The sequence below is a fragment of the Leopardus geoffroyi genome, chromosome X (genome assembly GCF_018350155.1).
Source record: "Leopardus geoffroyi isolate Oge1 chromosome X, O.geoffroyi_Oge1_pat1.0, whole genome shotgun sequence".
NCBI lineage: Eukaryota > Metazoa > Chordata > Mammalia > Carnivora > Felidae > Leopardus > Leopardus geoffroyi.
In genome coordinates this window covers 42,708,157-42,733,445 of record NC_059343.1, presented here as the reverse complement: position 1 = coordinate 42,733,445, position 25,289 = coordinate 42,708,157, and the positions used below count along the sequence as shown (strand labels likewise).

The 25,289-nt window shown below is 49.7% G+C and overlaps 1 protein-coding gene across 5 annotated transcripts; it reads left to right on the top strand.

Annotated features, from left to right (window-relative positions):
- Positions 1–1,710: 1,710 nt before the first annotated feature.
- GRIPAP1 (GRIP1 associated protein 1) lies at positions 1,711–23,836 on the top strand. Of its 5 annotated transcripts, none has more exons than XM_045470865.1 (26): positions 1,711–1,821; positions 3,882–3,948; positions 4,090–4,151; positions 5,655–5,681; positions 6,470–6,577; positions 9,424–9,574; positions 10,550–10,734; positions 10,930–10,977; positions 11,666–11,697; positions 11,802–11,849; positions 11,982–12,081; positions 13,609–13,686; positions 13,889–13,981; positions 14,700–14,834; positions 15,639–15,734; positions 15,992–16,204; positions 16,321–16,434; positions 17,460–17,537; positions 17,642–17,737; positions 17,862–17,918; positions 18,004–18,103; positions 19,878–20,008; positions 21,372–21,494; positions 21,623–21,716; positions 22,459–22,613; positions 23,297–23,836. In XM_045470865.1, the coding sequence occupies exons 1-26, from the start codon at positions 1,780–1,782 to the stop codon at positions 23,387–23,389; spliced, it is 2,526 nt and encodes an 841-aa protein (XP_045326821.1). In that variant the 5' UTR covers positions 1,711–1,779; the 3' UTR covers positions 23,390–23,836. The 5 variants fall into 5 exon arrangements, with proteins under 5 accessions (XP_045326821.1, XP_045326822.1, XP_045326819.1 ...); XM_045470863.1 differs by lacking the exon at positions 1,711–1,821 and adding an exon at positions 2,276–2,353; XM_045470866.1 differs by lacking the exon at positions 10,930–10,977.
- Positions 23,837–25,289: the final 1,453 nt, after the last annotated feature.

Below are 25,289 nucleotides of genomic sequence, written 5' to 3'. Positions count from 1 at the left end.
GGAAAGTGAGAAAACTAAAATGAACCTTGTGTTGTTGGGCTGAAATGTAAGGTATTAGTAATGAACTTATGTTTTCAATATATAGATACCTATAGCAAAATATATAAATAGATATGTATGACTAGCTGGATTAGAATACATACATATATTTCCTAACTGTGTACACTAAGAGGGCCTGGAAACAATTAGACCCTAGTAGCAATGAACACTTTGTCAACTGGAGCTGAAAAAGAATAAGGTGAGTCTGTAGCATCTTGTAGTGCCAACAAGAAAGTGCTACAAAAAAAAAAAAAAAAAAAAAAAAAAGAAAGGAAAAAAAAACTGTGATGGCAGCATGCCAAAGGGACACAGAATTCAACTTGAAGGAACTCCCACTGGCCAATTCCGGAACAGTTTGAGCGGCAAAGAAAATAATGATAGTGATTATAATTCATTGAATAAAATAAGTCTGTACAGCTATACATACATAAATGGAAGAGAAAGCTCTTCCTTACAGTAGAACAGCAACTAATAAATACCAAAGGAGTTGGTGTTAGAAAATCCTCAATAAATACACAAGCCAATGGTTCAGAAATTTTATATAGAAAGAATGATAAAGAAAAGGTGCTAAAACGTAAACAATTTATGGGGCGCCTGGGTGGCGCAGTCGGTTAGGCGTCCGACTTCAGCCAGGTCACGATCTCTCGCGGTCCGTGAGTTTGAGCCCCGTGTCAGGCTCTGGGCTGATGGCTCAGAGCCTGGAGCCTGTTTCTGATTCTGTGTCTTCCTCTCTCTCTGCCCCTCCCCCCGTTCATGCTCTGTCTCTCTCTGTCCCAAAAAAAGTAAATAAAAGTTGAAAAAAAATTTTTTTAACAAAAAACGTAAACAATTTATGAATTTGGGTAAAGGCTACATAGAATTTCCTTGTACCATTCTTGTTTCTGTGTACATTTAAAATATCAAAGTTAAGTTACCACCCCCCCCCAAAGAAATATTTAAAAAAATAGCATGCTAGTATTTATATGTTTCTAAACAGGCTTTCTAATGTTTTTCTTTCCCAGATAAAAACTACTGCTTGGGTGGCGGGCGTTGCAGAGGGGGCCAGAAAGCACAAGAGAGGATTATAGAGCATTTTACTACTTATTTGGATGTTCCTGGTGTTTCGCCATCCTGTTTTTGTTTTGTTTTGTTTTGTTTTTTAAACGAAGTTTTTCGTTTGATTCACTGCCATTCTTTCCTCTCAGGTATTTTAAATTTATTTGTGCCTAGGTCCTTTACCTAACATGATTTACAGCATCATATCAAGAAAATTAGCGTCAAATCTTACCAAAAAAAAAAAAAAAAAAAGCCAAGGGCTTCACAGGAGGCGGGATTCCCCTCCGGGGTCACACGGAGGAGGGCGGGAACAAGACCAGCGCAAAGCTTCCGCTTTCATTTCTAACATCATAAAGTCAACCATTCTCATTAAAGGAGTACGACGGAAGGGTGATTTTCTGTCGGCAAACATTTCCCTAGCGACGAGTCCAACCATGACACGGGGATACCACAGGGTCGCATCACAATGGGTACTTTGTGAGAGCTCAAAAGCCAGATCAGATGACCTAGTTTGTGGTAAAACATTAAATTGCAATTCACTTGACCTGTCAGTTTCATTCTCTTCTATCTGTCTCTAAAATACTGAACTTCCGGGGTAGACTCCTCCCCCTCCATTCCTGGCCGGTGGTTTGATCCGGCCAGAATACTGACAGGAGGGACGAACTGCGTCTGCGCAGAAGGCTGTTGGGGGGTGGGGGGAGGAACATGGCGCAAGCTCTGTCTGAGGAGGAGTTTCAGCGGATGCAGGTGCCGCTCACCGGGGAAAAGACCACCGCGTTAACCGACGGGGGGCGGGGTAGAGAGAGGTCGGGCCACCGGCTCTGAGAAGGGGTTGATTGGGATGGATACTCTAAGGGGTTGGTCTGGAGAAGGGAAACTGAGGCTCTGAGTGGTGAGACTGTTGGATTCCGAGATACTATTGGGCTCTGAGGGGTTGGATTCTATTAGCTTTGTGGGCGGAGGAGAGAGTCCTAGAGTGGGTGATACCTTACTCAGACCTGGAGGGGACTTGACTTTTGGGCCCGTGCGGGGGACACCATGGGTCGGTGATGATAACATTGGGTTTTGAGGGAAGGAAATCCTGAGAGGGCGAAACCATTTTGTCTGGAGAGGAAGGAAGCAGACGTTGGGCCATTTGCGTCATGGTGGGGGGAGCCCTTGAATGGGCAATACCATTACCCGGTGGAAGGTGGAAATGTTTGTGGGAGATACCACTATGCCGAGGAATTGGGGAAAGAACCCACATGCTGTCATTGTTCCTGAGAGGTGGAGATCCTGCGTGAGTGCTGGTACTGGATCCTAAGAGGTGGTGGTACCATTGGGTGATTACAGGTGATCCCATTAGGTCTGGGGTGAAGAGGACCCTGACTGGGTAATACCGTTAACTCCTGTTGGAGAGAAGACCAAAAGAGGTTAAAGAGTGTTACCTCGGACCACATGGAGGGGAAATCACTGGGCTTTAGGGAGGTACCCTAATTGGGTATCCTGACCACTTGATTCTTTCTGGGACGACTCTGAGATCGGATGAAAGGCCAGAGTAGGCCCTTGTTGAGAGAGTTCCTTACCGGGGAAGACCATTGGATTTTGTGTGGGAGGAGACTCTGAAAGGGGGAAGCCCTGAGTGGGATTCTGTGGATGGAGAGGAAGAACTCCAAGTGAGTATAGGTAGTCCTTTGATCCTTGAATGAGAGAAACCAGTTGTCCCTGTGTGGTGGAGGCTTAGAGTGAGAGGGTAAGATCACTGGACCATGAAAGGGGAAGTTAAAACTTGTAACTTGTGTGGGGAGATTCCAAGTAAGAGTACTCACTCAACTGGCCCACCCAAGGCTTTGTGGAGGAGAGACCCTGAAGGATGTAGGACCATCACATTGGATCATGACTGGGGAGTTCTTGAGGGATGTGGGGGGCCCTTGGGTGAGGAAGATTGATTTCACTGGGCCATGAGTGAAGGAAAAACCATTTGGTTCTGATAGATAGGGCTTCTCCATGTGTTACAAGGGTGTACAAATTGGGTCAAGACAGGTAGATCACTGGTAGAGGAACAGGGCCAAGCCCTCTGACCTTAAGCCGACCACCAGGGGGTGGAGGCTGGTGCCATGGGAGGAGGGAAAGAACTTGGTGGGGTAAGGGACAGTAGGTCTGGGAAGAACTGGCCTCAGTGCCTTACAGGGCTGTTAGGAAGGGTATGCTATTTGGAGTGGCCCATACCTCACTCTCCCTTAATTCTTGAAAGTGGTTTGGATGTGTTTTGAGAGTCTTGGGGGTAAGGAGGATCCAGGCAGCCCCCAACTTAGTGTAAGTTGGACAGGAGTATACTGGGCCCTCTTCCCTTGAAAAAGGAGGAATGCAGGCCCTTGTCCCCTATACTCAGGGGCCTCCAAGTCTGGCCAAGAGTATAGACGATACTCTTCTATGACAGAAAGATAGAACAATGTTTAGTGTCTGATGAGGCCAGTGAGGATGAGGAGGAAGAACTTTATCCTGTGGGCGTGGAGAACCATGGAACATGCATATCAGCAAGAACCTGCTGGAGCAGTGCTCTGTCATGGCCTGAGTGCTGAGTGAATTGGAAGAGGACAGAAAGAAGAGTGAGGCTGGCTGTGGTTATAAGTAGAGCTAGAGAAGGTAGGACATGGGCTGAGGGGCTGGAGGCTCATTTAGGATGCAGGGTACATAGGTCTTAAGGAGTGGCTAAAGAGGCATGTGGAAGGCAGCAGGATCCGTGGGGCTCAGGGGATTGGTGCCCTCCCTGTGAGAGTAGGGACACATTCCTGACCAAGTCATTTCCCTTCCCTGCCTCCCCCAAGGCTCAGCTCCTGGAACTCCGGACAAATAACTACCAGCTTTCAGATGAACTACGCAAGAATGGTGTTGGTGAGCCAAGAGGGTCTCATTAGATGGGGGTGGCTTTTGGAGATAAGAGGCCAAGGGAAAAAACCTCAGAGGCCTGGCAGGAAGACCTTTCAGCTTCCTACCACTGACTGAGGCTGAGATTCCCTGCTTTCCCCACACTAGAACTCACCAGTCTTCGACAGAAGGTCGCCTACCTGGATAAGGAATTCAACAAAGCTCAGAAGGTACTTCCCTCCACCCAATCACCCACCCATTCTTCCCTGTAGCCCTCTGACTCATTTACCTAGCCAGTGAGCACCTACAGGGAACCAGACCTAATGTTACATGCTGTCATCAGTCATTCAAAAAAACTCTCACAGAAGTCTCTTTAGTTTGCTAATTTTATCGAATCCTGCTTAATTATTGATTTTTAGTTTACTCTTAATTCATTTTCAATTTCAATTACTTATTCTCATTCACTACCTTCTAACTAAATAGTCACATCCAGGGGCATCTGGCTGGCTCAGTCAGTGGAGGATGCGACTCTTAATCTCAGGGTTGTGAGTTCAAGCCCCACGTTGGGTGTAAAGATTACTTAAAAACAAAAAAATTCTTGGGCCGCCTAAGTGGCTCAGTCGATTAAGCGTTGGACTCTTGATTTTGGCTCAGGTCATGATCTCATGGTTTGTGAGGCTCTGCCCTTGGTATTCTCTCTCTGCCCCTCCCCTGCTCACACTCCCTCTCTCTTTCTCTCTTTCAAAATAAATACATTTTTAAAAATCTTTTAAAAAATAGTCACATCCATGGGTGAATCTGTTTTGAATCTGCCTTTTTAAATTGTATTTTTAAAAAATTTTTTTTTTGAGAGAGAGAGAGAGAGAGAGAGGGAGAAAGAGTGTACAAGCAGGGTAGAGGGGCAGAGGGAGAGAGAGAGAATATTAAGCAGGTTCCATGCTCAGCACAGAGCCCGATATGGGACTTGATCCCATGAACCTGGGATCATGACCAGAGCTGAAATCAAGAGTCAGACACTTAACTGACTGAGCCATCCAGGTTTCCCCCTTGAATCTGCCTTGTATCCTCCACTCACACTCCTGCCTTGTGCCCCCACTTCCCATCCCTGGCCCTGTTGGTAAATTGAGACTAAACCTACCTCTCAGATCATCTGAAGATGAATTGCATGTAACCTATTATGGCCCCTCAAGGCATTCAAGGCCCTCCTTTATCTCTTTCTTCCTGTCCCCATGCATAAATCAATGTTATGTGCTCTATAAATATTTGTTAGATGAAGGAATACAGAATGCGGAAAGTCTGGTAGTCCTGAAGGTGAGCTTCTCTTTGGTAGGGTGCTGATTGCCCAACCTGGCAGTGCCCTCTGCTACCCAACAAGGGAGCAGCAGTTTTCATGGTGCATGGGAGGGATCCACATAGATGTGTTTGGACTGATGTAGAAATGAAGCCATAATTTCTGAGCCCAGAGACCCAGCCCATGAAGGGTTAAATACTAAAACTCATGAACAGTCTCCAGAGCTTAGAAGAAAACATGTAAACAGGATGTCGTTCACTCACTCACTTCATCATTCCTGTGGACTACAGATTTCATTCAAGTTCTGTGGTTAAAGACACTCCCATCCCTTGAACCTGTCATCATTACCCACCCCCTTGACACTTGCCACAATGTTTCCATACCCTAGTGAGGGAGTCCATCTCTGTTCACCTTATCTCTCTTCCCACCCCCTCACCCTTAGGCACTGAGCAAGAGCAAGAAAGCTCAGGTAAGGGGACCCATGGTGGGTGAATGTGTCTGGGAGACTGAGGGACGATATTTCTGTATGCTGGGATCTCCTAGTACTGGCCTTTCTTTCTCTGTGTGTGCACTCACATCTGTGACTACCTCACTGTCACCTGTTTCTATGTCTGTCTTTATTTTCCTGTGTTTGTCTCGCTCTGTGCTGCTTTCTGTGTCTTTCCTTCTCCCTTTCTCCCCATCCTTCTCTCTGAGTCTCTCTATGCCCCTTTTCCTGTTCCTCTCTGACTCTTGCTTCTCTCCCCATCCAACCTTCTCTTTTTCTCCCCTGCCTGTTCCTGTCTGCCGTCATTTCTCTTCTCTCCCTTTCTTTATCTCTCCCTCTGACTCCTTGTTTCTCTCTCCCCCTGTTCCTCTATCTCTTCTTGACTCATTTCTTTCCCTGACCCCCTCTCTCTTGCCTCTGTTCTGTTCTCCCTCCTCTGATCTCTCTGTTCCTATCTTTCTTTCTGCCTTTTCTTTTTTTCTCTCCCTCTCCATCCCTATATATCCCCCTTCCCTCATCTCTCTCTACCTCCTCTCACCTATTTCTGTCTACCCCTCTCTTTCTTCCCACTCTCTCCCCTGCCATGTCCATCTTCCCTTCTCTCTACCCTTCCATGTCTGTCTCTTTCCTTCCTTTTATCTCCTGATTTCACCCATCCCATTCTCTGTACCCTATGTTCCCCCCCCCCATCATTTTCTCCCTGTTTCGTTGTCCTACCTCTCCATCCTTTCTGCCCTTGTTGGAGACCCTGCCCTTGTCTGCCATTGCAGGAAGTCGAAGGGTTGCTAAGCGAAAATGAGATGCTGCAGGCAAAGCTGCATAGCCAAGAAGAGGATTTCCGCTTGCAGAACAGCACACTTATGGCGGAGTTCAGCAAGGTGCTGGTGCCTGGGATTGCCGAGGGGGATCCAAGAGGGGATCCGAGGGGAGGGGCCACCTGGGCTAAAGTCTGAGGGCAGCTGAAAGTGGTTGGACAGAGGCTGGCCCTGGATCACTGTCCATGGTGCTGAAACATCCTTGCTATGTGCTGGGGGGCAGTGATTTGACAAATGGGGCTGCCGACTGTGCTGCGATTAGAAGGCTGCTTAGAAGGCTGCGAGCCCTGAGGACAGCTGGTTCCAGACCAAGGCACTCCTTTTCTTTGAGCTTCAAGTTCCCTTGTGTATATTTGACAGCTGATGCTATGAAGCTCCAGGGCATTGGAGGGTCTGGAGGGTCTTAGGTAAAGTTCTTATGCTTAGCATGAGATGGAAAGATGTTCTAGCTGCTTCCCTTTACTCTTCCTTCCCTTCATCTGACATGAGCCTGGAGTTCTAGTTCTTCTAGATAATTCGTGCTGGATTGGATCATTCTATTTCCTCACTGGTTTTAGTGTCCTGGCTGTTTCTGAATCTACTAGGGAGTTAGAGATATTATCTTTTGTTTCTTTATCTATCTTCTGTATCCATGATCAATAAGTCTCTAAAGTTTTAGTGTGTTTTGAGGAAAAAATTATCACGGCAGCAAAAGTGGTATTTCCAGGACTGCATGTGAGAATGTAGTGCTTAAGACCTTAAATAAGAAAATACGAAAACAACCTTTAAACAGTTACAATATCGGGAGAGGTGATTTAACAAGTCTAAGTTAAGAACCATAAGGCCTAGATTAAACTCTTGGCTCTGCCTTTTACTAACTGTAATCTTGAGCAAGTCACTTGACCTGCCTGTTCCTTGGTTCCCAGATGTTTAAGTTGGAAATGATAATGACAGTACCTGCTTTGCAGGGATTTTGTGAAGATTGAATGGCTTAATGTCTGTACACCACTTATAACGGAGATTTGCACATAGTATCAGCTATGTAGGTGTTAGCTACTATCTTTTTATTATTACTGATTCATTTTCCCTCTAAAATATTTTTTGACTATTTAAAAGTTTTGAATCCATCCTGTGGCCCTGCTCTGCCTCAGCCCTTACTGCCTCTTACCTGCTCTATTTCCACAGCCTTCTTGCTGGTCTCCTTACTTCTAGTTTGTCCTGCCAGTCTGTGCCCTAGAGGTTGTCCTGACCTGCAGGCCTTACCACATCACTCCTTTAAGCAACAACTTCGAGTGGGTCCCTGACCCTGACTGTTCAGACCCCCTGGTGCTCATGTAATAGCTGACCTCATCGCCTCACTTCTCACTGCGTCCTGCCTCCAGCCTCAATGGTATCATGGTTCTTTTAGGATGAGGCAGGGACAGGGATTCCTCCATAAATACAGCTTGTGTTTTCCAGCACCTGTCCTGGGCTAGGCACTGGACCAGGTATAGAACCTCCTTCACACTCCCCCTCCTCCTCCTCCTGGGAACTGGAAGTGCTAACAGAGAGACCTGGATTCAAGGCCTACCTCTACCATTTATTTGCCAAGATATTTCAGCTCAATTTTTCCTTCAACAAATAGTTATTGAGCACCTCCTTCATGCTCTGTGTTCTGGACATAGTTGTGAGCAGCACAGAACAGCCCCCACTCTTAGGTAGCTTATATTCTGCTTATGGGGTGGGGAGAAAGATAAGATATTAAAAAATAATAATAGTACAGATAGCTGACAGTTACATAGTGTTTACTGTGTGCCAGGTCCTGTTTGATGTGTTTTACATTATTCACTCATTTATTCTTACAACAGGCCAATGAGATATTAGTAGTATCCCTACTAAGCACATGAGGAAAACTGAGCCCCAGAGAAGTAAAGTAATTTGTCTCAAGGTCACATAGATAATAAATAGCAGAGTAGAAGTTCACATCCAAGCAGTCTGGTTTCAGAATCTGTGCTTGTGACCCTATGTTACAAAATAAAGTTTAATTGTCGATCACAATTTATAATCCAAAAATGTGCAGAGCTTTAGGAAATTAGCGTACTAGGTAAATTTAATTGTGATTAGTACTAAGTAAAAAAAGAAATTAACAGAGTGCTATGACAGAGAGTATTGGGATTTCTGTGTTGGGGGATTACTACTTCAAGGAATACATCTGAACAGAGCACTGTAGGATGCAAAGGAGCCAGTCATGTGAAGAACTGGATGAAAGGAATAGTGTTCTGGGTAGAATAGTGCCTGGGTAATTCCAGGGAAAAAAATAAAAATTCTCTGTAGGTCTCAGTATTCTCATCTGGAAATGGGGTTTTAGCGTCACTTATCAGGAATGCTCTGCAAACTGTGTTTTGGCCAGGAGTCGAGCAAGGGGCTGGCCTAGTTTTATTTGCATTGTACCTCGCTCCAAGGCCGAGCGCTGATGATGGTGGAAGGCGGGGGGAGGGGAGGTGGCTGTGGGTAGCACTGGCTTTGGAAATGCCCTGAAAGCTGTGGTTCCTAGGCTCCCAGACACAGACCCTTCACAGAAGAGGTATGGCAGCAGGGCTATTTGTGATGTTGACATCTGGGACCAGCAACTTCCAGAGGAGCCTGAGGTCTTGGATTATGACTATGAGGTTGGGATTGGGCAAGCAGAAAAGTGTTCTTGGTATCCTCAATCCTCTGTGACTCTGCCACTTACCAGATGTGGAATTTGAGGTCATTTAACATTTGTGGCTCAGCATCCTTATCTGTGAAGTGGGGGGGGGGTGGATAATGAGGAATGACAGCACCTACATCACAGAGACATTATGAGAATTCAGTGAACTATGAAGTACATCAGCCAAGCACCATGTATATTTCAGCAAATGTTGTTTTGATTCTCTGCTTTTCTGCTCCCTCCCTCCTCCCCTGTTCAGCTCTGCAGCCAGATGGAGCAGCTGGAGCGGGAGAACCAGCAACTGAAGGATGGAGCTGCCAGGGCAGGCACTGCCCAAGCTGGGAGTCTTGTGGATGGTGAGCTGCTGAGGCTGCAGGCCGAGAACACAGCCTTGCAGAAAAATGTGGCAGGTACAAGGAGGCCCTCCTTGGAGATGCAGAGACCTTGGGGACTGAGTAGGATGTCTTCTCCCTGGGGGCAGGGGAAAGGCTTCAGAATTAGGCTTGGCCCTGCTATGAACCAGTGTATAACTTTGGACAAGCCATTTCACCTCTCTGAGTCAAAGCTTCCTCATCTACAGAGAGCTTGTAGGGATGTACACTCCCCGGAAGATTGCAGTAGAGCTGAGCTAAGAGGTGGTAGCTTTCTTAGTTTAGTTCAGTGCCTGGTACCTAGCAAACGTTAGGTTAGCAGATTGAACATCAGAAAGGAGCTGTTTGCTAAACGGAGAAAGTGAACGAAGGAGCTTAGGGGAGATTCTGAGCCCAGATTGTCAGTGGGGTCTGGGATAAAGGCTGGTAGAGTGTGGGTCCCAATGTGGGGATGTTTGGGGCTTGTGGCGTGGTGGGTGGTAGTTTGGTGATCCGGAGGGAGACTTTGTAGAATTTGGTTGAAGATGAGGTTATAGGAGGATTCAGCTGTAAGTAGTGGGTAGAGGATGGTGGGGCCTGGGGGATGGAGGGGTGGGGCTCAGGGAAACCGGCTTGGGCTGGTCTGATTGTAGACAGGATTTCAGTGGATGGTAGGGCTTAAAAGATTTGTGAAGGGAGGTGCCCAGGTGGCTCAGTTGGCTAAGTGTCTGACTCTTGGTTCCTGCTCAGGTCATGATCTCATGGTTTGTGAGTTCCAGCCCTGAGTGGGGCTCTGCGCTGACAGCACGGAGCCTGCTTGGGATTCTCTCTCTCTCAAGATAATAAATAAACTTGAAAAAAATATTTGTGAGAGGTGTGGATGGGGCTGAGCTTTTGTTTTGTAAGCTTTTGGTCATTTTGGGCAGGGTCTCTTCTACCTGAGGGATCCAAGGCCAATTCTCCCATCTATTTGAGGCATGGCAAGGGTCTTTGGAGACCACCTCATCCATCATATATTTCTGTTCTACCCACCAGCCCTGCAAGAGCGCTATGGGAAAGAGGCCAGGAGATCCCAAGCTGCCAGTGAGGGCCAAGGGGACGCCCCAGGGGGCCCAGCCCCTACTGTCCCAGCCCCCATGCCATTGGCAGAAGTGGAGCTGAAATGGGAAATGGAGAAGGAAGAAAAGAGATTGCTCTGGGAGCAACTGCAAGGCTTGGAGGTGAATCTGGGTCTGTTGGGGCTGGAGTGTCAGGAGGCAGGCAGGTGCCCTAGCTCAGTCTGTGGTCCCACGGAAATGTCTGTGACATCTCCATCTTGTGGGCTAATGGATTAGGAAGGCAGGAGGGTAGGGGAAGGCACAGGCCTCACCTCCCCCTTTGCTGAAGATAGCTCCCTCCCTCATCCTTCCCTGCAGAGCTCGAAGCAGGCTGAAACATCCAGACTGCAGGAGGAACTTGCTAAGGTGGGGCTGCTGAGTTTTCCCTGGACTTTGTTCCACCCCACTCCCCACCTGCCATGCTTCCCCTGGCAGGGCAGGAGGAGCGGAGTGCCCCCCTCAAAGCCTCAATGTCACCATCTGTGAAATGAGAGACTCACATTTATGTCTCAGAGTTGCGTTCAATATGGAATAGGCTAATGTGCTTCCTCTGTCTTGTGGCTGGCAGGCCACATCTTTCTCTTATGTGTCCTCTCAGTTCTGCTTGTTCATCCATCCATCCATCCATCCATCCATTGTGTAGACTGCTGGCTCTTATCTTAGGAGCTGGAGACCCAGCGATGAGGCAGGCAATCATGATCTTGCCTTCCAGGCCTCCTCCCCTAGCCATTCTATGATGTGGCTGTCAAGCAATATGTTGGGGGCATAAATGCTGGCCTTTGGAGCCTGAGGGAGCTGGGTTGAGGTCATGTTGTTACTCCTGACCACCTGGGCAACCAAATTACTTAACTCTTCTGAGACTCAGTTTCCCCATTTGTAAAACCAGTAGTACTCACTTCTCAGGACCGCTCTGAGGATCCCATGAGATAACATAAGTAAATTCCAGCTCCCAAAAAGGACTTAGTAAGAAGTGTCTATAAATATTAAATTTATTTTTTTGTCTTTATTAATATGCAATCATTTGTCTGCACCCCCCTCCCTCACCCCACCCCAGCTCTCTGAGAAACTGAAAAAGAAGCAAGAAAGGTAAATTTCTTTTTTTTCCCAAGGTGGGGAAATGAATTTTGAGGGACTGGAGAGGGGACTGACTTGTGGAACTGACTCATCTATGTCTGTCTTTCTGTGCCCAGTTTTTGCCGTCTGCAGACAGAAAAGGAGACACTATTCAATGATAGCCGGTAACTACCAGGGGTGGGTGTATTGGTGGACAATAGGGATAGTACCCAGCAGAATTGCCTGAAGACCACAAGGGCAGAGGTGGGAGACGGGTCCTCGGGCCATGGTCAACGTGCCCCCCCCATCGCCCCCAGGAATAAGATTGAGGAGTTACAGCAGCGGAAAGAAGCGGATCTCAAAGCTCAGTTGGCTCGCACTCAGAAGCTGCAGCAGGAACTTGAGGCTGCCAATCAGGTGAGGGGCTGGATTCTGGGATTGCTGGGATAGAGACCAGGGCCGGGAGTCCAGGGAACCCTGAGGTCTACAGAGACTGGCTGGGGAGGCTAATAGTTCTTATGTTGGAAATATAGGGACTGGATGGGTACTGGACCCCCTTGGAGCTAAGAAAGTAGGAATTAGGGAGCCCCGAGAGTCCTAGGAATTGGCCTGAGTATGCATGAATCAAAGATCTCAGGGGGCTGAGGACTTGGGAGCTGTGTGCCACAAGGTTGGATGAATCTCAAACTCTGGGAGTTTAGAGATAGGAGTCTAGAGTCACTGGGGGCTGGGAGCGAGAGCTGGAGTGAGCCTGAACTCCCTGGAGGTTTGGTGATTTTGAGACCTTTGGGGACTGCATAGATATAAGACTTGCTTTTTTTTTTAATTAGTTAATTTATTTTTTTGGGGGGAGGGGCAGAGGGGGGTGAGGGCATCCCAAGCAGGCTCCACATTGTCAGTACACAGAGCCCGATGTGGGGCTCAAACTCATGAACTGTGAGATGATGATCTAAGCCAAAATCAAGAGTCAGTCACTTAACCAACTGAGCCACCCAGGGGCACCCTCTAGATACAAGACTTTCAAGGGTTTAAGACAGGTGCGCCTGGAGGCTGAGTGTGTTTGAGGCCCTCAGGGTATGGGGGCTGGTTTGGGGAGCTGAGACAATTAGTAAGTTGGATTACTTAGGCTAAGTGGTCCTGAGACCTCTGGAGGCTGTGAATAAAAACAAAGCAAAGCAAAACAAAACAAAACAAAAAACTGGTTAGTTGAAGACATCCAGAGACTGGAGCAAAAGTCTGAGAGTTAGAGGCTAGGGGACTTTAAAGCCTCCAGGCTTCCCCCTAGAGCAGGTGAGTCTGAGATCCCTTGGATTAGGGATATGGTGGTTTGGGGGTCTAAGGTTGGCGACAGAAGTCTGGGTAAAGCTGGGTCTTCAGTTACTTAGGTCTGAAGATCCCCAGAGACTGGGGACAGGAGTGGCAGGTGGAGGGGGGGTAGTCAGTCAGATATCACCAGGAGCTGGAATCTAGGAGACTGTAGGGGTTTGAGACCTCTAAGGTTTGGAGCTATGAGTTTGGGTGGACCCTAAGACTCTCGGGAGCTAGCAACATAGACTGAGTGTGCCTGAAACCCATGGGAATTGGGGTCAGGAGTCTGAGTGACACTGTAGTCCCTGAGGGCTAAGTGTGTCTGAGAATCCTGGGGCCTCCAAGCTAGCATCTGGGTGAGTGTGAGACCTCTTTTGGATGGGAGTGGAGTGAGTTTGAAATCCCTAAAAACCTAGATGTTTTCTGAGATTCTTGGAGTTAGCATATGGGGTCTGAGGCCCCTGGGGGTAATGACCTAGAATTTGGGTGAGTCTGAGTCTGATGGCTGGGTAGTCCAAGGCCCTCAAGTGCTGGGAACATTCTGCTGGGGGGTCAGAGAGGGATCCTGTATGGTTATATGTACCCCAAAAGGGAGACTGAGGTCTAGAATGGGCTCCCCTGATCTGGTCCCTACAGAGCTTGGCGGAACTAAGAGATCAACGGCAAGGGGAGCGCCTGGAGCATGCAGCAGCTCTGCGAGCCCTACAAGATCAGGTACATGGTAATGGGAAGCTACTGGGAGGTAAGGGGATGAGTAGAGGGCAGCCTCAGCAGGTATCGTACAGGCAGGCAAGGCCCCAGGGGTCCTGTCTCCCCTAGCCGTGGGTGCGCACCCGTGTGTTTTCTTTCTTGGCTGTGGGTAGGTCCTGTCCCCCTGTTCTGGACCCACTCTCACCTATTGTGGGGGTGGGGCCAGGTGTCCATCCAGAGTGCAGACGCACAGGAACAAGTGGAAGGACTTTTGGCTGAGAACAATGCCTTGAGGACTAGCCTGGCAGCCCTGGAGCAGGTACAGGATACCCGGGAGCCCTCGCTCATCCCTCCCCAGTTTCCCGTCTCCTTCTGCTTCTGATTCACATCAGGGCAGAGCAGTCTGGACCTCCTGCTGTTGTCCTGCCTCTGTTTCTGTTTGATTCTCAGCCTCTCCTCTCTGATGGCTTCCACCCTTCTCTCTGGCCATCCATCCCTGCTTCTCTTGCATTTTCTAGTTTCTCTCCAGTGAAGTACAAGAAGCGTACCAATCGTGGTGTACACTCAGTGAATCATGTCTGTCTGTCTGTCTCCATGGGGCCACCACCCAGATCAAGATGTAGAGCATTTTCAGCACCTTGGAAAGTCCCTTTTACCCCTTCCCAATCAGTACTTCCCCAGAAATAACCACTCCTCCGACCTCTAGTGACATAGATTAGTTTTACTTGTTCATTAGCTTCATGTAGTGGAATCAGACACCCATTTTTGTGCCTGGCTTCTTTCCTGTGAGGCTCATCCATACGTAGCATTGGTCTGTTCTTTTATCTCTGTTTACTATTCCACTGTATGACCATACTACATTCATCCATTCCCCTGTTGATCTCTTTATCTCATTCGTTTTTCCTTTGAAATTCTCTTACTCTCCTGGCTCTCTTTCCATCTCTCTCCTTGTCTGCCCAGAACTGGGAAGCTCACACCCTATGGCTGGCCCCTGGGGCCCTTTTCCCTCCAATTTCCATCACCTCCGTTTATTTCAGATCCAAACAGCAAAGACCCAAGAACTCAATATGCTCCGAGAAGAGAATACTGGGCTGGCAGCTGAATTGCGGCAGCGGCAGACTGAGTTTGAAGACCTCATGGGGCAGAAAGATGACCTCAACTCACAGCTGCAGGTGACATCTCTGGCTATGACCTGTCTTCTCCTGGTTCCCTAGCGCTGGTTCCGTGGAGTCCTACATGAGGTGCAGGGAGAAGACTATGGAGTCAGGAGGACCCAGGTTCCAGTCTGGTTTCCTGACTTATTAGCACCTTGTGTCCTAGACCAGGTTGTCTTCCTTCGCTGAGACTGAACCTCTTCACTTAGACAGGATAGCCATTTTGAGTCTATAGTAGAAACCAGAACCACAGTGGATTAAATAAGATAGAAGCTTCGTTCTCTCTCATGTAAGAATCCAGGTGGGCTGTCTAGGGATGGAACAATGGCTTTGCAATTACCAGTGACCCAGATGCCTTCCACATTGCAGTTCTGCCACCTCCAACATAAGACTTCTATCTTGGCAGCCAAGATGCTTGCTCAGGCTCCCCTACCATCATGTTTGTATTCTGTCTGGAAGGAAGGAGGAAAAAGGGAAGGGCCCAGCATGCCCCTTTCCTTTATGAGTATAACCTGAGTTACACTCACTACTTCTTCATACAGAAATTAATCATAGGGCCACACCTAACTGCGAGGGAGGCAGGGAAAAATCAGTTCGACAACCATGTGTCCAACTACGAAATCTATTGCTAGGGACAGAGGGGAGGACACATAGAACACTGGGGAGCTGCTGCCAGTCTCTGCCATGGTTCTCATCTAGAAATGTAGAGAATAGCACCAACTTTACCAGGGTTAGGGGAGACCGGTCTACCAGAAGCGTCCTGGGTGACCATCACCTCCCGGAGGCTTTTTATGAAACTCATCTCCTTTGTCCCCTCATTAGGAGTCATTACGTGCCAATAGTCGGCTCCTGGAACAACTTCAAGAAATCGGGCAGGAGAAGGAGCAATTGACCCAGGAACTACAGGAGGCTCGGAAGGTGGGCAGCTCTGGAAGCCCAGAGGCTGCAAGGGGAGGGATTGGCCCTGGTCTGTAGAGAGGGAGCAGGTGATGTGGGCAAACGCATGGCAACAGGAAAGGATGGAAAGTGACCAGTTCCGTGAGGATAGACGAGTGACTTCGCTGGTTCTGTGGGAACGGGGAGGAGGCAGAATTGGGCTTGTTCCTTGGGGAGAAGGTGGTAGGCCGTGTCTGATGTTGAGAGAGGAGATTGACTGGCATGCTCCTGCCCCCCAGAGTGCCGAAAAGCGGAAGGCCATGCTGGATGAGCTGGCAATGGAGACCCTGCAGGAGAAGTCCCAGCACAAGGAAGAGCTGGGAGCGGTCCGACTGCGGCATGAGAAGGAAGTGCTGGGGGTGCGTGCCCGCTACGAGCGGGAGCTCCGAGAGCTGCACGAAGACAAGAAGCGGCAGGAGGAGGATCTCCGTGGGCAGATCCGTGAGGAGAAGGTGGGTGGGTGGATGGCGATATCCTTCTGTCTCTAAAAGTGGGAGAGCACAGCATCGCCCGTGGGCAGGTGGGGCTCCTCCGCCTACCCCATCCATGACGGTCTCCCCTCTCCCAGGCCCGAACACGGGAGCTGGAGAATCTCCAGCAAACGGTGGAAGAACTTCAAGCTCAGGTACACTCCATGGATGGAGCCAAAGGCTGGTTTGAACGGCGCTTGAAGGAGGCCGAGGTGAGTTGGTGCCTGATGAGGCACAGAGGCTACTGGGGCACATCCATGCCAAACCAGGGGACTGGGAGCAGTCAGGCCCTGGAATTTCCTGAGATACTCTGGACTTGGACATCCCTGCAGCCCCACCAGCTCTACGGCAGCCATCCAGAGGGGAGTCAGGGGATGGCCATCAGTAAGGCAGGATGTCAGATATGCAAATTTGAAAAGGCATCTCTTCCTTCTGAACCTGTTTCTGTCAGGAAATTATTGTAATATACTGTTTGTGTTTATAACATCTGTTTATTCTTTTATTTTTATTTTATTTTTTAAATTATTTTTTTTTTATTTTTGAGAGAGGGAGAGAACATGAGTGAGCGAGGGGCAGAGAGAGAGGAAAAGAGAGAATCTTGAAGCAGGGGCTTGAGCTCACCCAATGCGGGGCTTGAACTCAAGAGCCGTGAGACCGTGACCTGAGCCAAAGCCAGATGCTTAACCGATAGCCACCCAGGCGCCCCTGTAATAATATACTGATTTTGTTCAAACAAGGATTTTTACTGCCATTTTTTTTGAAGACTCATAATAATACCTCAGAGGAAGTGTCACGTAGTAGTGAAGAGCACAGACACTGGAAGTAGTCATTTGCATGAGTTTCCATCCTGACTGGGCCCCTTGCTAATTGTGGGCAAGTTACCTGACCTGTGGCCTGTTCTCTTCACCTGTAAAAAAGGGATAATAATAATATCTGTCATCTAGGTATTATGGGAGGATTGTATAAAATGAGTCAATATATGTCAAATCCCTACAACATTCCTGGCATGCAGTAAGTGCTGTGTTATATTTTGTTAAATAGAATAAAATGCAGATGTCAGTCTGTGATGCAAACAGCACAGCCCTGGATGTGACACTTCTGTGTACTGCCTAAGGCCACACAGTGTTCCCTGCAGGAGTGTCTCCTACATGCCCGCAGGCCCCTGCCGCCATCACATCCCTCACTGGGCGTGACGTCCTCTGGGAGGCCATGGCCAGACCCACCACTTGTCTCATAGGAATCTCTGCAGCAGCAGCAGCAAGAGCAGGAGGAAGCCCTCAAGCGATGTCGGGAGCAGCACGCTGATGAGCTGAAGGTGCCCCCCTGCATGATGGCATCCTTCTCTCCCGGGAGGGCCAGGCCCTAGAGGGAGGACAGAAGTTGCCCAAGTAGAGGCCTGAGCTGCCCTCTGGTTTGCAGAGCAAGGAAGAGGAGCTACAGGGTGTGCGGGATCAGCTCCAGCAGGCCCAGGAGGAGCGGGACTGCCACCTGAAGACCATCAGCAACCTGAAACAGGTCACTTGTCCCTCCGCCAGTCCAGATACAGCCTGGGCCTCAGCACATAGTAACGGGGCGGGGAGGGAACGCACTGCACATGGCCATTGTGGCAGCCACCAGCCACACCTTCTCTATCCCACAGGAAGTGAAGGACACAGTGGATGGGCAGCGAATCCTGGAGAAGAAGGGCAGTGCTGCGGTATGATGGGGAGGTGTCCAAGCACGGCCCCCCACCTCTGGGTCCACTGGGCCTCAGCCCTCCCCTTTCCCCCTGTTCCCCACAGCTCAAGGACCTCAAGCGCCAGCTGCACCTGGAGCGGAAACGGGCTGATAAGCTGCAGGAGCGACTGCAGGACATCCTTACCAACAGCAAGAGCCGCTCTGGTGAGGGACCAAATGGCAGGGGGGGCTGGGGTGCAGGGGAGGAGGCCAGGCTGGGGCCCAAAGGCCAGAGATATTTCCTGTACCTCGTTCCACTGGGCTGTCCTGCGCTTTCTGTCCCTCTTGAACTTGGTGCGTCTGTCTGGCTCTCCTCTGTTTCTCCTGCTCTCTGCATTACCTCTTTCTTTTTCATTTTTAAAAAAATTTTTTATGTGTGTTTATTTATTTTGAGAGAGACAGAGACAGCGTGAGCTGGGGAGGGGCAGAGGGAGAGGGAGAGGGAGAGAATCCCAAGCAGGCTCCACACCATCAGCGCAGAGCCTGATGTGGGGCTGGAACTCACAAAACCATGACATCACGACCTGAGCCAAAACCGAGAGTCGAATGCTTAACTTGACTGAGCCCCCCTAGGCGCCCCTCTGCATTACCTCTTTCTGTGTCTCTCCTCTGTTTTGGTCTCTCTGTGCCGCCTTGTGCCATCTCTCTGTCTCTCCTTTTCTCTCTCTCCCTGCTTTCTTTCTCTCTGCTCTCTTTTCCCCTTGCTGCTTTTTCCTTCTCTGTCTCTATCTTCCCCCTCTCTCTCTCTCTTCTCTGTCTTTGTCTCTGTCTCTGGATCCCCCCAACTCATACATATTCCCACACCTCACCTGGTGTCTCTAAATTTCTTGTAGCCATTCTCTCATTCTATGAATAGGGACTGAGCCCCCGTGCTCACATCCAGGGTCTTTGATAGGAAACCCCCCGAAACTCTGTCCTCAGGGAGCTCCCGGTTGAGCTAGAGAGACACACAGCAGTGCAGCATTATCACCATGCAGCTAAAATCCATGTTATTTCTGCCGCTTAGGGCAGAAGATACAACAAAAACCCTTGAGTTGCTTTGGACTTTATTTTTTAAGAAGGAAATGGCCTATAAATACATTTAAATAAATAGATAAGACACAGTGATGATAGCTCTGGTGCATCTCCCACATCACAGGCTCAGAGAAAATTGCTCCCCTGTCCCCCTGCAGCCATCGGCTCCTGCTGGAGACCCTCGGGGTGGGATGACAGCCCCCTTCCCTGATACCCAGAAGCAGCTGCAAGAGTAAAGGCCCGAGCTCGGTGGCCCTGTTTTAAGTGACATGGCAAAAATGGATGTATCGCTCACCCTATCTGTGTCTCTCAGAGACACTGGGTCTCCTGAAGTGACCTCTCTTTATAAAGGAGTTTTGTTTCTGTTTTGCTAACCGATCAGTGTATGAATCAACAAGCAGATTCCAGTGGCTTGCCATACATCGTCCTTGTCCATTAGATGAAATCCGGATTTAGGTTCATGGCTACATGTCCGTCTCTTTTTTTTTTCCCCTCTGGTCTCTGGTCTGACCCATGTCTCTATTTGCCTCTCATCTGCTGTGGCTTACTGTCTCTCTTGGATTTCCCCTCTGCGTGTGGGTGTGCCCCTGTGCTCTCTCCAACTGTCGGTCTTCCTTTCTGCATAACCCACGTCTGAGTGAGTGCATATGGCCCTTTATGCCCGTACGGGTCCACATTGCCAACTTTCTCCCAGCTGCTTCACCTTTGTTTCTTTCTCTTCTGGCGTGTGTGTTTGCCTGGAGAGGCAGCCACTTTCTCTGTTTCTGCCTCTCCCTGTCGTACTGTCTGCTTCCACCTTGCCCGTGCCCGAGTGTCACATCGCCTCCTTCCATCTCCATCAAATCTATTTCTGCCTCTTCCTGCCAGTCGCTGCCCTGGGACCCTGGGGGATTGGGGCTCAGGTTTCTCTTCTCTCTCTGCCCAGGCCTCGAGGAGCTGGTTCTGTCAGAGATGAACTCACCAAGCCGGACCCAGACTGGAGACAGCAGTAGTGTCTCCTCCTTCAGCTACCGGGAGATCTTGCGAGAGAAGGAAAGCTCGACTGTTCCTGCCAGGGTAAGGGGCTAGGAAGAGCCGACAGCCCAGCCTCTCCTACCCAGATTCTGGGGGTCCACCTTTTCTCCTCCCCTGCAGCCATCTACTGCTCTGGGCCCAGCACACACATTTTCCTGTCAACTGTTGTCCATGCTTGCCAACTTGGATTCAGATTGCCAAATCAGGGATGGGCAAGTTATTCTCTCTGACCCTCTGTTCCCTCATCTGTGAACTAATTCCACATTTCCTGGTGTCATAAAATATGTAGCTCATAGAAGGTGCATCATCTCTATGGGAGGTCCTTTTTTCCAACTCATAATTATCACTTGTGACTGTCGTCTATAATGTCAGCTTCCTGGGCTGGCCACTTTTCTTTGGAAATGATTTGTTATCAATCTGTAAGTAGTATGTGTGCTGTATAGAAAGATTTGAAAAACACCTACAAGCAAAGACTTTTAAATCCAAAGAAACCACATCTTCACCATCCAGAGATCCAGAGATCACCACTATAAAGCCTTGGTTCACACCCTTCTAGATCTTGCTCTTTTTTTTTTTTTTAATGTTTGGTTTTTTTTTTTTGAGAGAGAGACAGAAAGTGAGCCCAGGAGGGGTGGAGAGAGAGGGAGACACAGAATCTGAAGTAAGTTCCAGGCTCTGAGCTGTCAGCACAGAGACTGATGTGGGGCTCAAACCCACAAACTGCGAGATCATGACCTGAGCTGAAGTCAGATGCTTAACTGACTGAGCCACCTAGGTCCCTTGAATCTTGGTCTTTCTTGAACCTAAATGAGATCATAAGTAACCCATTTTTGTTCAGCTGATCTTTACCCTCCCAGTTTTGTAAATTTTCATCTCATCTGGTACTTTGGCCTTAATCACATCTCTCTGGTTGGCCCCAAAATGTCCTTGATTGCTGGTTTTGCGAAAACTGGCATTCAGTTTCAGGGCTCATGTCACATCTGGCTGCTTTATGTCCGTTAAGTGTCTTGAGTCTAGTGTGGTCCCTTTTTTTTTTTCATGGCACCAACCCACAGAGGAAACCACCCAGTTAACCTGCAGAAAGCATCCCACCTTTTTGGTTTTCCTGCTGGCTTCCTAGTGGTGTCATATTTCTTGTTCCTCTGTCCCCTAGTTTTCCTGTCAACTGGAAATGAGATCTCATTTGTTATAGGCCCTTTGTTCATCTTCTCAGGAAGGAAATGACTTGGTGGCTCCTATGTCCCTCTTTAGGCAAAGAGAGCCTTCGCAGGTGCTGAGACTTGTCTATAGCCCCCGTCACAGAGCCCATCCTCATCCCCCCTGGCTCCCTCCCAGCCCCTGATCCTATCTGGGGCAGGTGGCAGCGCTGAGACAGGGCTGGCCTCTCCCCTCCTCTTCCCTGCAGTCCTTATCCAGCAGCCCTCAGGCCCAGCCTCCGCGGCCAGCAGAGCTGTCAGACGAGGAAGTGGCCGAGCTCTTTCAGCGCCTGGCAGAGACACAGCAGGAGAAATGGATGCTGGAGGAGAAGGTGCTGCCTGCCTGCCTGTCCCCACTTGGCACTCCCTTGGAGAGGAGGCTGGGGCGTTGTGTGTGTGTGTGGGGGGACTGCCTGGCTGGGCCCCTTATTGTGCATGAACATGCTGGGCCACCCTGCAGGTGAAGCACCTGGAGGTGAGCAGCGCCTCCATGGCAGAGGACCTTTGCCGGAAGAGTGCCATCATTGAGACCTACGTCATGGACAGCCGGATCGGTCAGTGCTCCATCCCTAGCCTCACCCACCATCCAGCCTCTGACCTGCCCCCTCCTGCCCCACTGTTTCCTCTCATCTTGCAACTCATCAGAGTTACTGACAAGGACCACAGCTGCCAGAGGGGAGAGCAGGCCAGGCCCGTCACTGTGTCTGTCTTTCACCTCGGCTCTTCCCTTCTGCCAGGGTCTCTCCTTTCCGCAGTGTGTCTCTCTGTCCTCTCTTCCCCCCACCCCTTCTATCTGCCCTGCCTCCTCATCTTGTCTCACTGCTCCTGCTACCTGTCTGTCCTATGCCTCCTCTGGACGTTTTCATCCTCTGCACGTATACCCCTTTGGGGCTCCTTATCTGTTCTTCTCCCCTCTCCCACTTTCTCTCCTCTTTTGCCCCCCTCTCCCATCTTCGTTTCTTTTGCTCCTTTCTTTCACACCTTCTCCAATCCCTGTTTTCCCCGTATTGATCAGAATAACGTGGACTGATACGTGCTGAGAGCTGACCGTGTGCTCTGCGCTTTGCGTGCAGCCACTTTTCCAGCTCCACGAATTGTTTATTAGCCCCATTTCTCAGGGCTGCACAGGTAGTAAGTGACAGCCAGGTTTCACATGACAAGGCCTCTGCCCCCTGCATCACGTGGCTTCTCCCCCCACTTTTCGCCCCCACTCTCTGTTTCCTTCTCTTCTGCCCCATCTCTGTCATCTCTCCTCCGGCTCTGCCGAAGGGGTGTTCTCAGCCTGGCCCCTTGCAGATGTGTCTGTGGCAGCAGGCCACACAGACCGCAGCGGGCTGGGCAGCGTTTTGAGAGACCTAGTGAAGCCAGGCGACGAGAACCTTCGGGAGATGAACAAGAAGCTACAGAACATGCTGGAAGAGCAGCTCACCAAGAATATGCACTTGCACAAGGCGAGTGTGGCCTACCAGCCTACCCATCCGTCCATCTAGCCACCTCCTCCCTCCACACCCACCTGATCCCCCCACCACACAGCCCCCAGGTCATCTGCCCCCTACCCATCTAATCATCTGCCCCATGTCTTTCCACCCATTTCCTGACATACCCCTCTCTCCCTCTTACCTACTCATCAGTAGCCCCTTGTCTTACCTTTTACCCACCTGCCCAGCAACCTGCCTGCCTACCTGTTGTTGCCCACCTGTTTGCCTACCATGGATCCCCCATGCATCCACCCACACGTCTACTTGCTCGTCCTGCCCCCCAGATATTCCCCCTTTTCTGGGGGAGTCAGAAATTATGCAGACCCAGCCCCTGCCTCTGAGAAGTGAGCTCACCATTTAGTGGAAAAGATGGTCGTGAGGTGAGGGTTGTATCCTCCAGCCCTCACCATGCACAGCTGGTGATCCATGCCTATATCCATATCCCTGGGAGGCTCCCCCTCCCCGCCCCCCGACACTTATCTTTTCCAAGCCCAGCCCACTGCTGGGGTTCTGTGAGCCTCTCAAAATACCTTCCTGTGCCAGGCTAGACATAGCTGGGCATTGATTAATGAGGTGAGATGGATGACACCCCAAGTTTGGTGAGGGAGCTTCCCCTGCTGCTTCCTCTGGCCCCTGATGGCTCGTTTGTTTCTTAGGACATCGAAGTTCTCTCCCAGGAAATTGTGCGGCTCAGCAAGGAGTGCGTGGGGTCCCCTGACCCAGACGTAGAACCTCGAGAAGCCAGCTAAAGACCTGCGAGCTGCACCTACTCCTTCCCCTCCCCACCCACCAGGAAACCATTCCCTTGGGCTGCGGTGGGAAAATGGGACCGCCAAAATCAAATAGGTTGGGAGACTGGACATTAAAGGGGTTGGAGGCTGGTGTTAATGACCCTGTTTTAGGGCAGAAGCCCCTGGGGAGTGGGGATCCTGAGGAGAGGGTCAGGGATTTCTCCTCCTTCTTGGCCCTGGCTCCCAGGGGCCTTTGCCTTCATCTCTGCATGAGCTCTCCCTCCCCAGAGACCAACTCTTTTTTATTTTATTTTATTTTTTAATTTATGTCTGGAAGCCTGGCTACTCTGCATTTGGGATTGGGGATGTTGGGTGGGGCACGGTCCATGTTCAGCGTTCTAGCAACGTGTGTGTGTGTGTAAAGGCTGCAGCCAAAATACCATCTGGCCAGATGGGCCCACCCACTGACTGTCTACTCTCATTCTTTCCAACCAGGAGGGATGTGCTGGTGATGGGGAGGTCACACCATTGGAATGGGAAGGGAGGTCTCTGGTGGCATGAGGAGGGTGGTCTCTGGCTACAATTTTATCCCCCTTCCCCTACCTTCACCCAGCTGTCTCCAGTCACTGTGGGCCCGCCCCTCAAACTGAATGGAGCAGAAACATGGGCAGATATGTATGTGGGTGGATATGTATGGGGTGTGGGTGTGGATGAGTGGGCAGATGAGAGGATAGATAAGTGGTTAGATGGACTGATGGATAAATAAGTGGAAGGTTGCATGGATCAGTGATAGGTTGAGAAATAAATGGACAGATGGATGGATGGGTGATTGCATGAATAAATGGATAGATGGATAGGTCAGGGATGTAAGTGGACAGATGGATGGCTAGGGGAATGGATTGATGGATGGATGAGGAAGAGTAAAGAGTAGGTAAATAAATGACGGGCAGGGCTATGGATAGACAAGTAGATGGGTCCGGGGGGTACATAAGGATAGGTTGGCAAATGGGTGGATAGGGTGAATATACAAATGGGTGAGCAAGTGGGTGGGTGGAGGGATAGGTAGAGCATTTGGTTGTGTGGGTGGGAGAATGAATGGATAGGTGTGTGGTGAGTGGGTGCAGGGATGGAGAAATGGACAGATCGGGAGTGATGAGTGGGCAAACTGAGGATTATGTGCATGGGTTAGATTGATTGAAAAGTGGAAAATTGGCCTGGACTTATTGCCCCCCTGCACCACACCTTTATTTTTTTTAATGTTTATTTATATTTAGAGAGAGCACACACAAGTGCCTGAGCGGGGGAGGGGCAGAGAGGGAGCGAGAGAATCCCAAGCAGGCTCTGCACCGCCAGCGTGGAGCCCTGTCAGGGCTCGATCCCACAAACCCTGAGATTATGACCTGAGCCAAAACCAAGAGTCAGATGCTCTACTGACTGAGCCACCCAGGTTCTCCCACCACACCTTTAATTACTAAAACGGAGGCCTCCCCTGTGTGCCCTGCCCTGTGCCATCCCCTTTCACGTCACTCCTAATGTGCCCAACGACACTATATAGGTAACGTGACATCTGACAACTGAAGATACATTGCAAGTCACTTGCTCAAGGACATAAGTCAGTAGCAAAGCTGGAGTTTGAACCCATCCATGCCTGGTACGCTTGGTACCCAGTGTTCTATGCCATCCAGGAGCAGAGTCCTCTGGGGAGAAGGCATGAATTCAGAAGGCTCCTGGACATGGACGGATGAGGGAGACTGCCCCTCAGTATGGGGCCCGCCTGAGAGAGAAGCTGGTATGGGGGTGGGACCTGGCTTGTCCCATCTGCACTCCCCTTACCCACCACTTCACATCTGAAAACAGGATGGTGCTCCAATCCCACAGCAACAGCTTTGGTCAGAGCTGGGCTCTAACCCACGCACCC

Excerpts from the sequence above, each read along its gene's own strand:
- GRIPAP1 (XM_045470863.1), top strand. The coding sequence starts at position 2,291 with ATGCCGAGGAATTGGGGAAAGAACCCACATGCTGTCATTGTTCCTGAG. Across the intron at positions 4,152-5,654 it reads AATTCAACAAAGCTCAGAAG|GCACTGAGCAAGAGCAAGAA; the intron begins GTACTTCCCTCC and ends CCTCACCCTTAG. Across the intron at positions 16,435-17,459 it reads GGCGCTTGAAGGAGGCCGAG|GAATCTCTGCAGCAGCAGCA; the intron begins GTGAGTTGGTGC and ends CTTGTCTCATAG.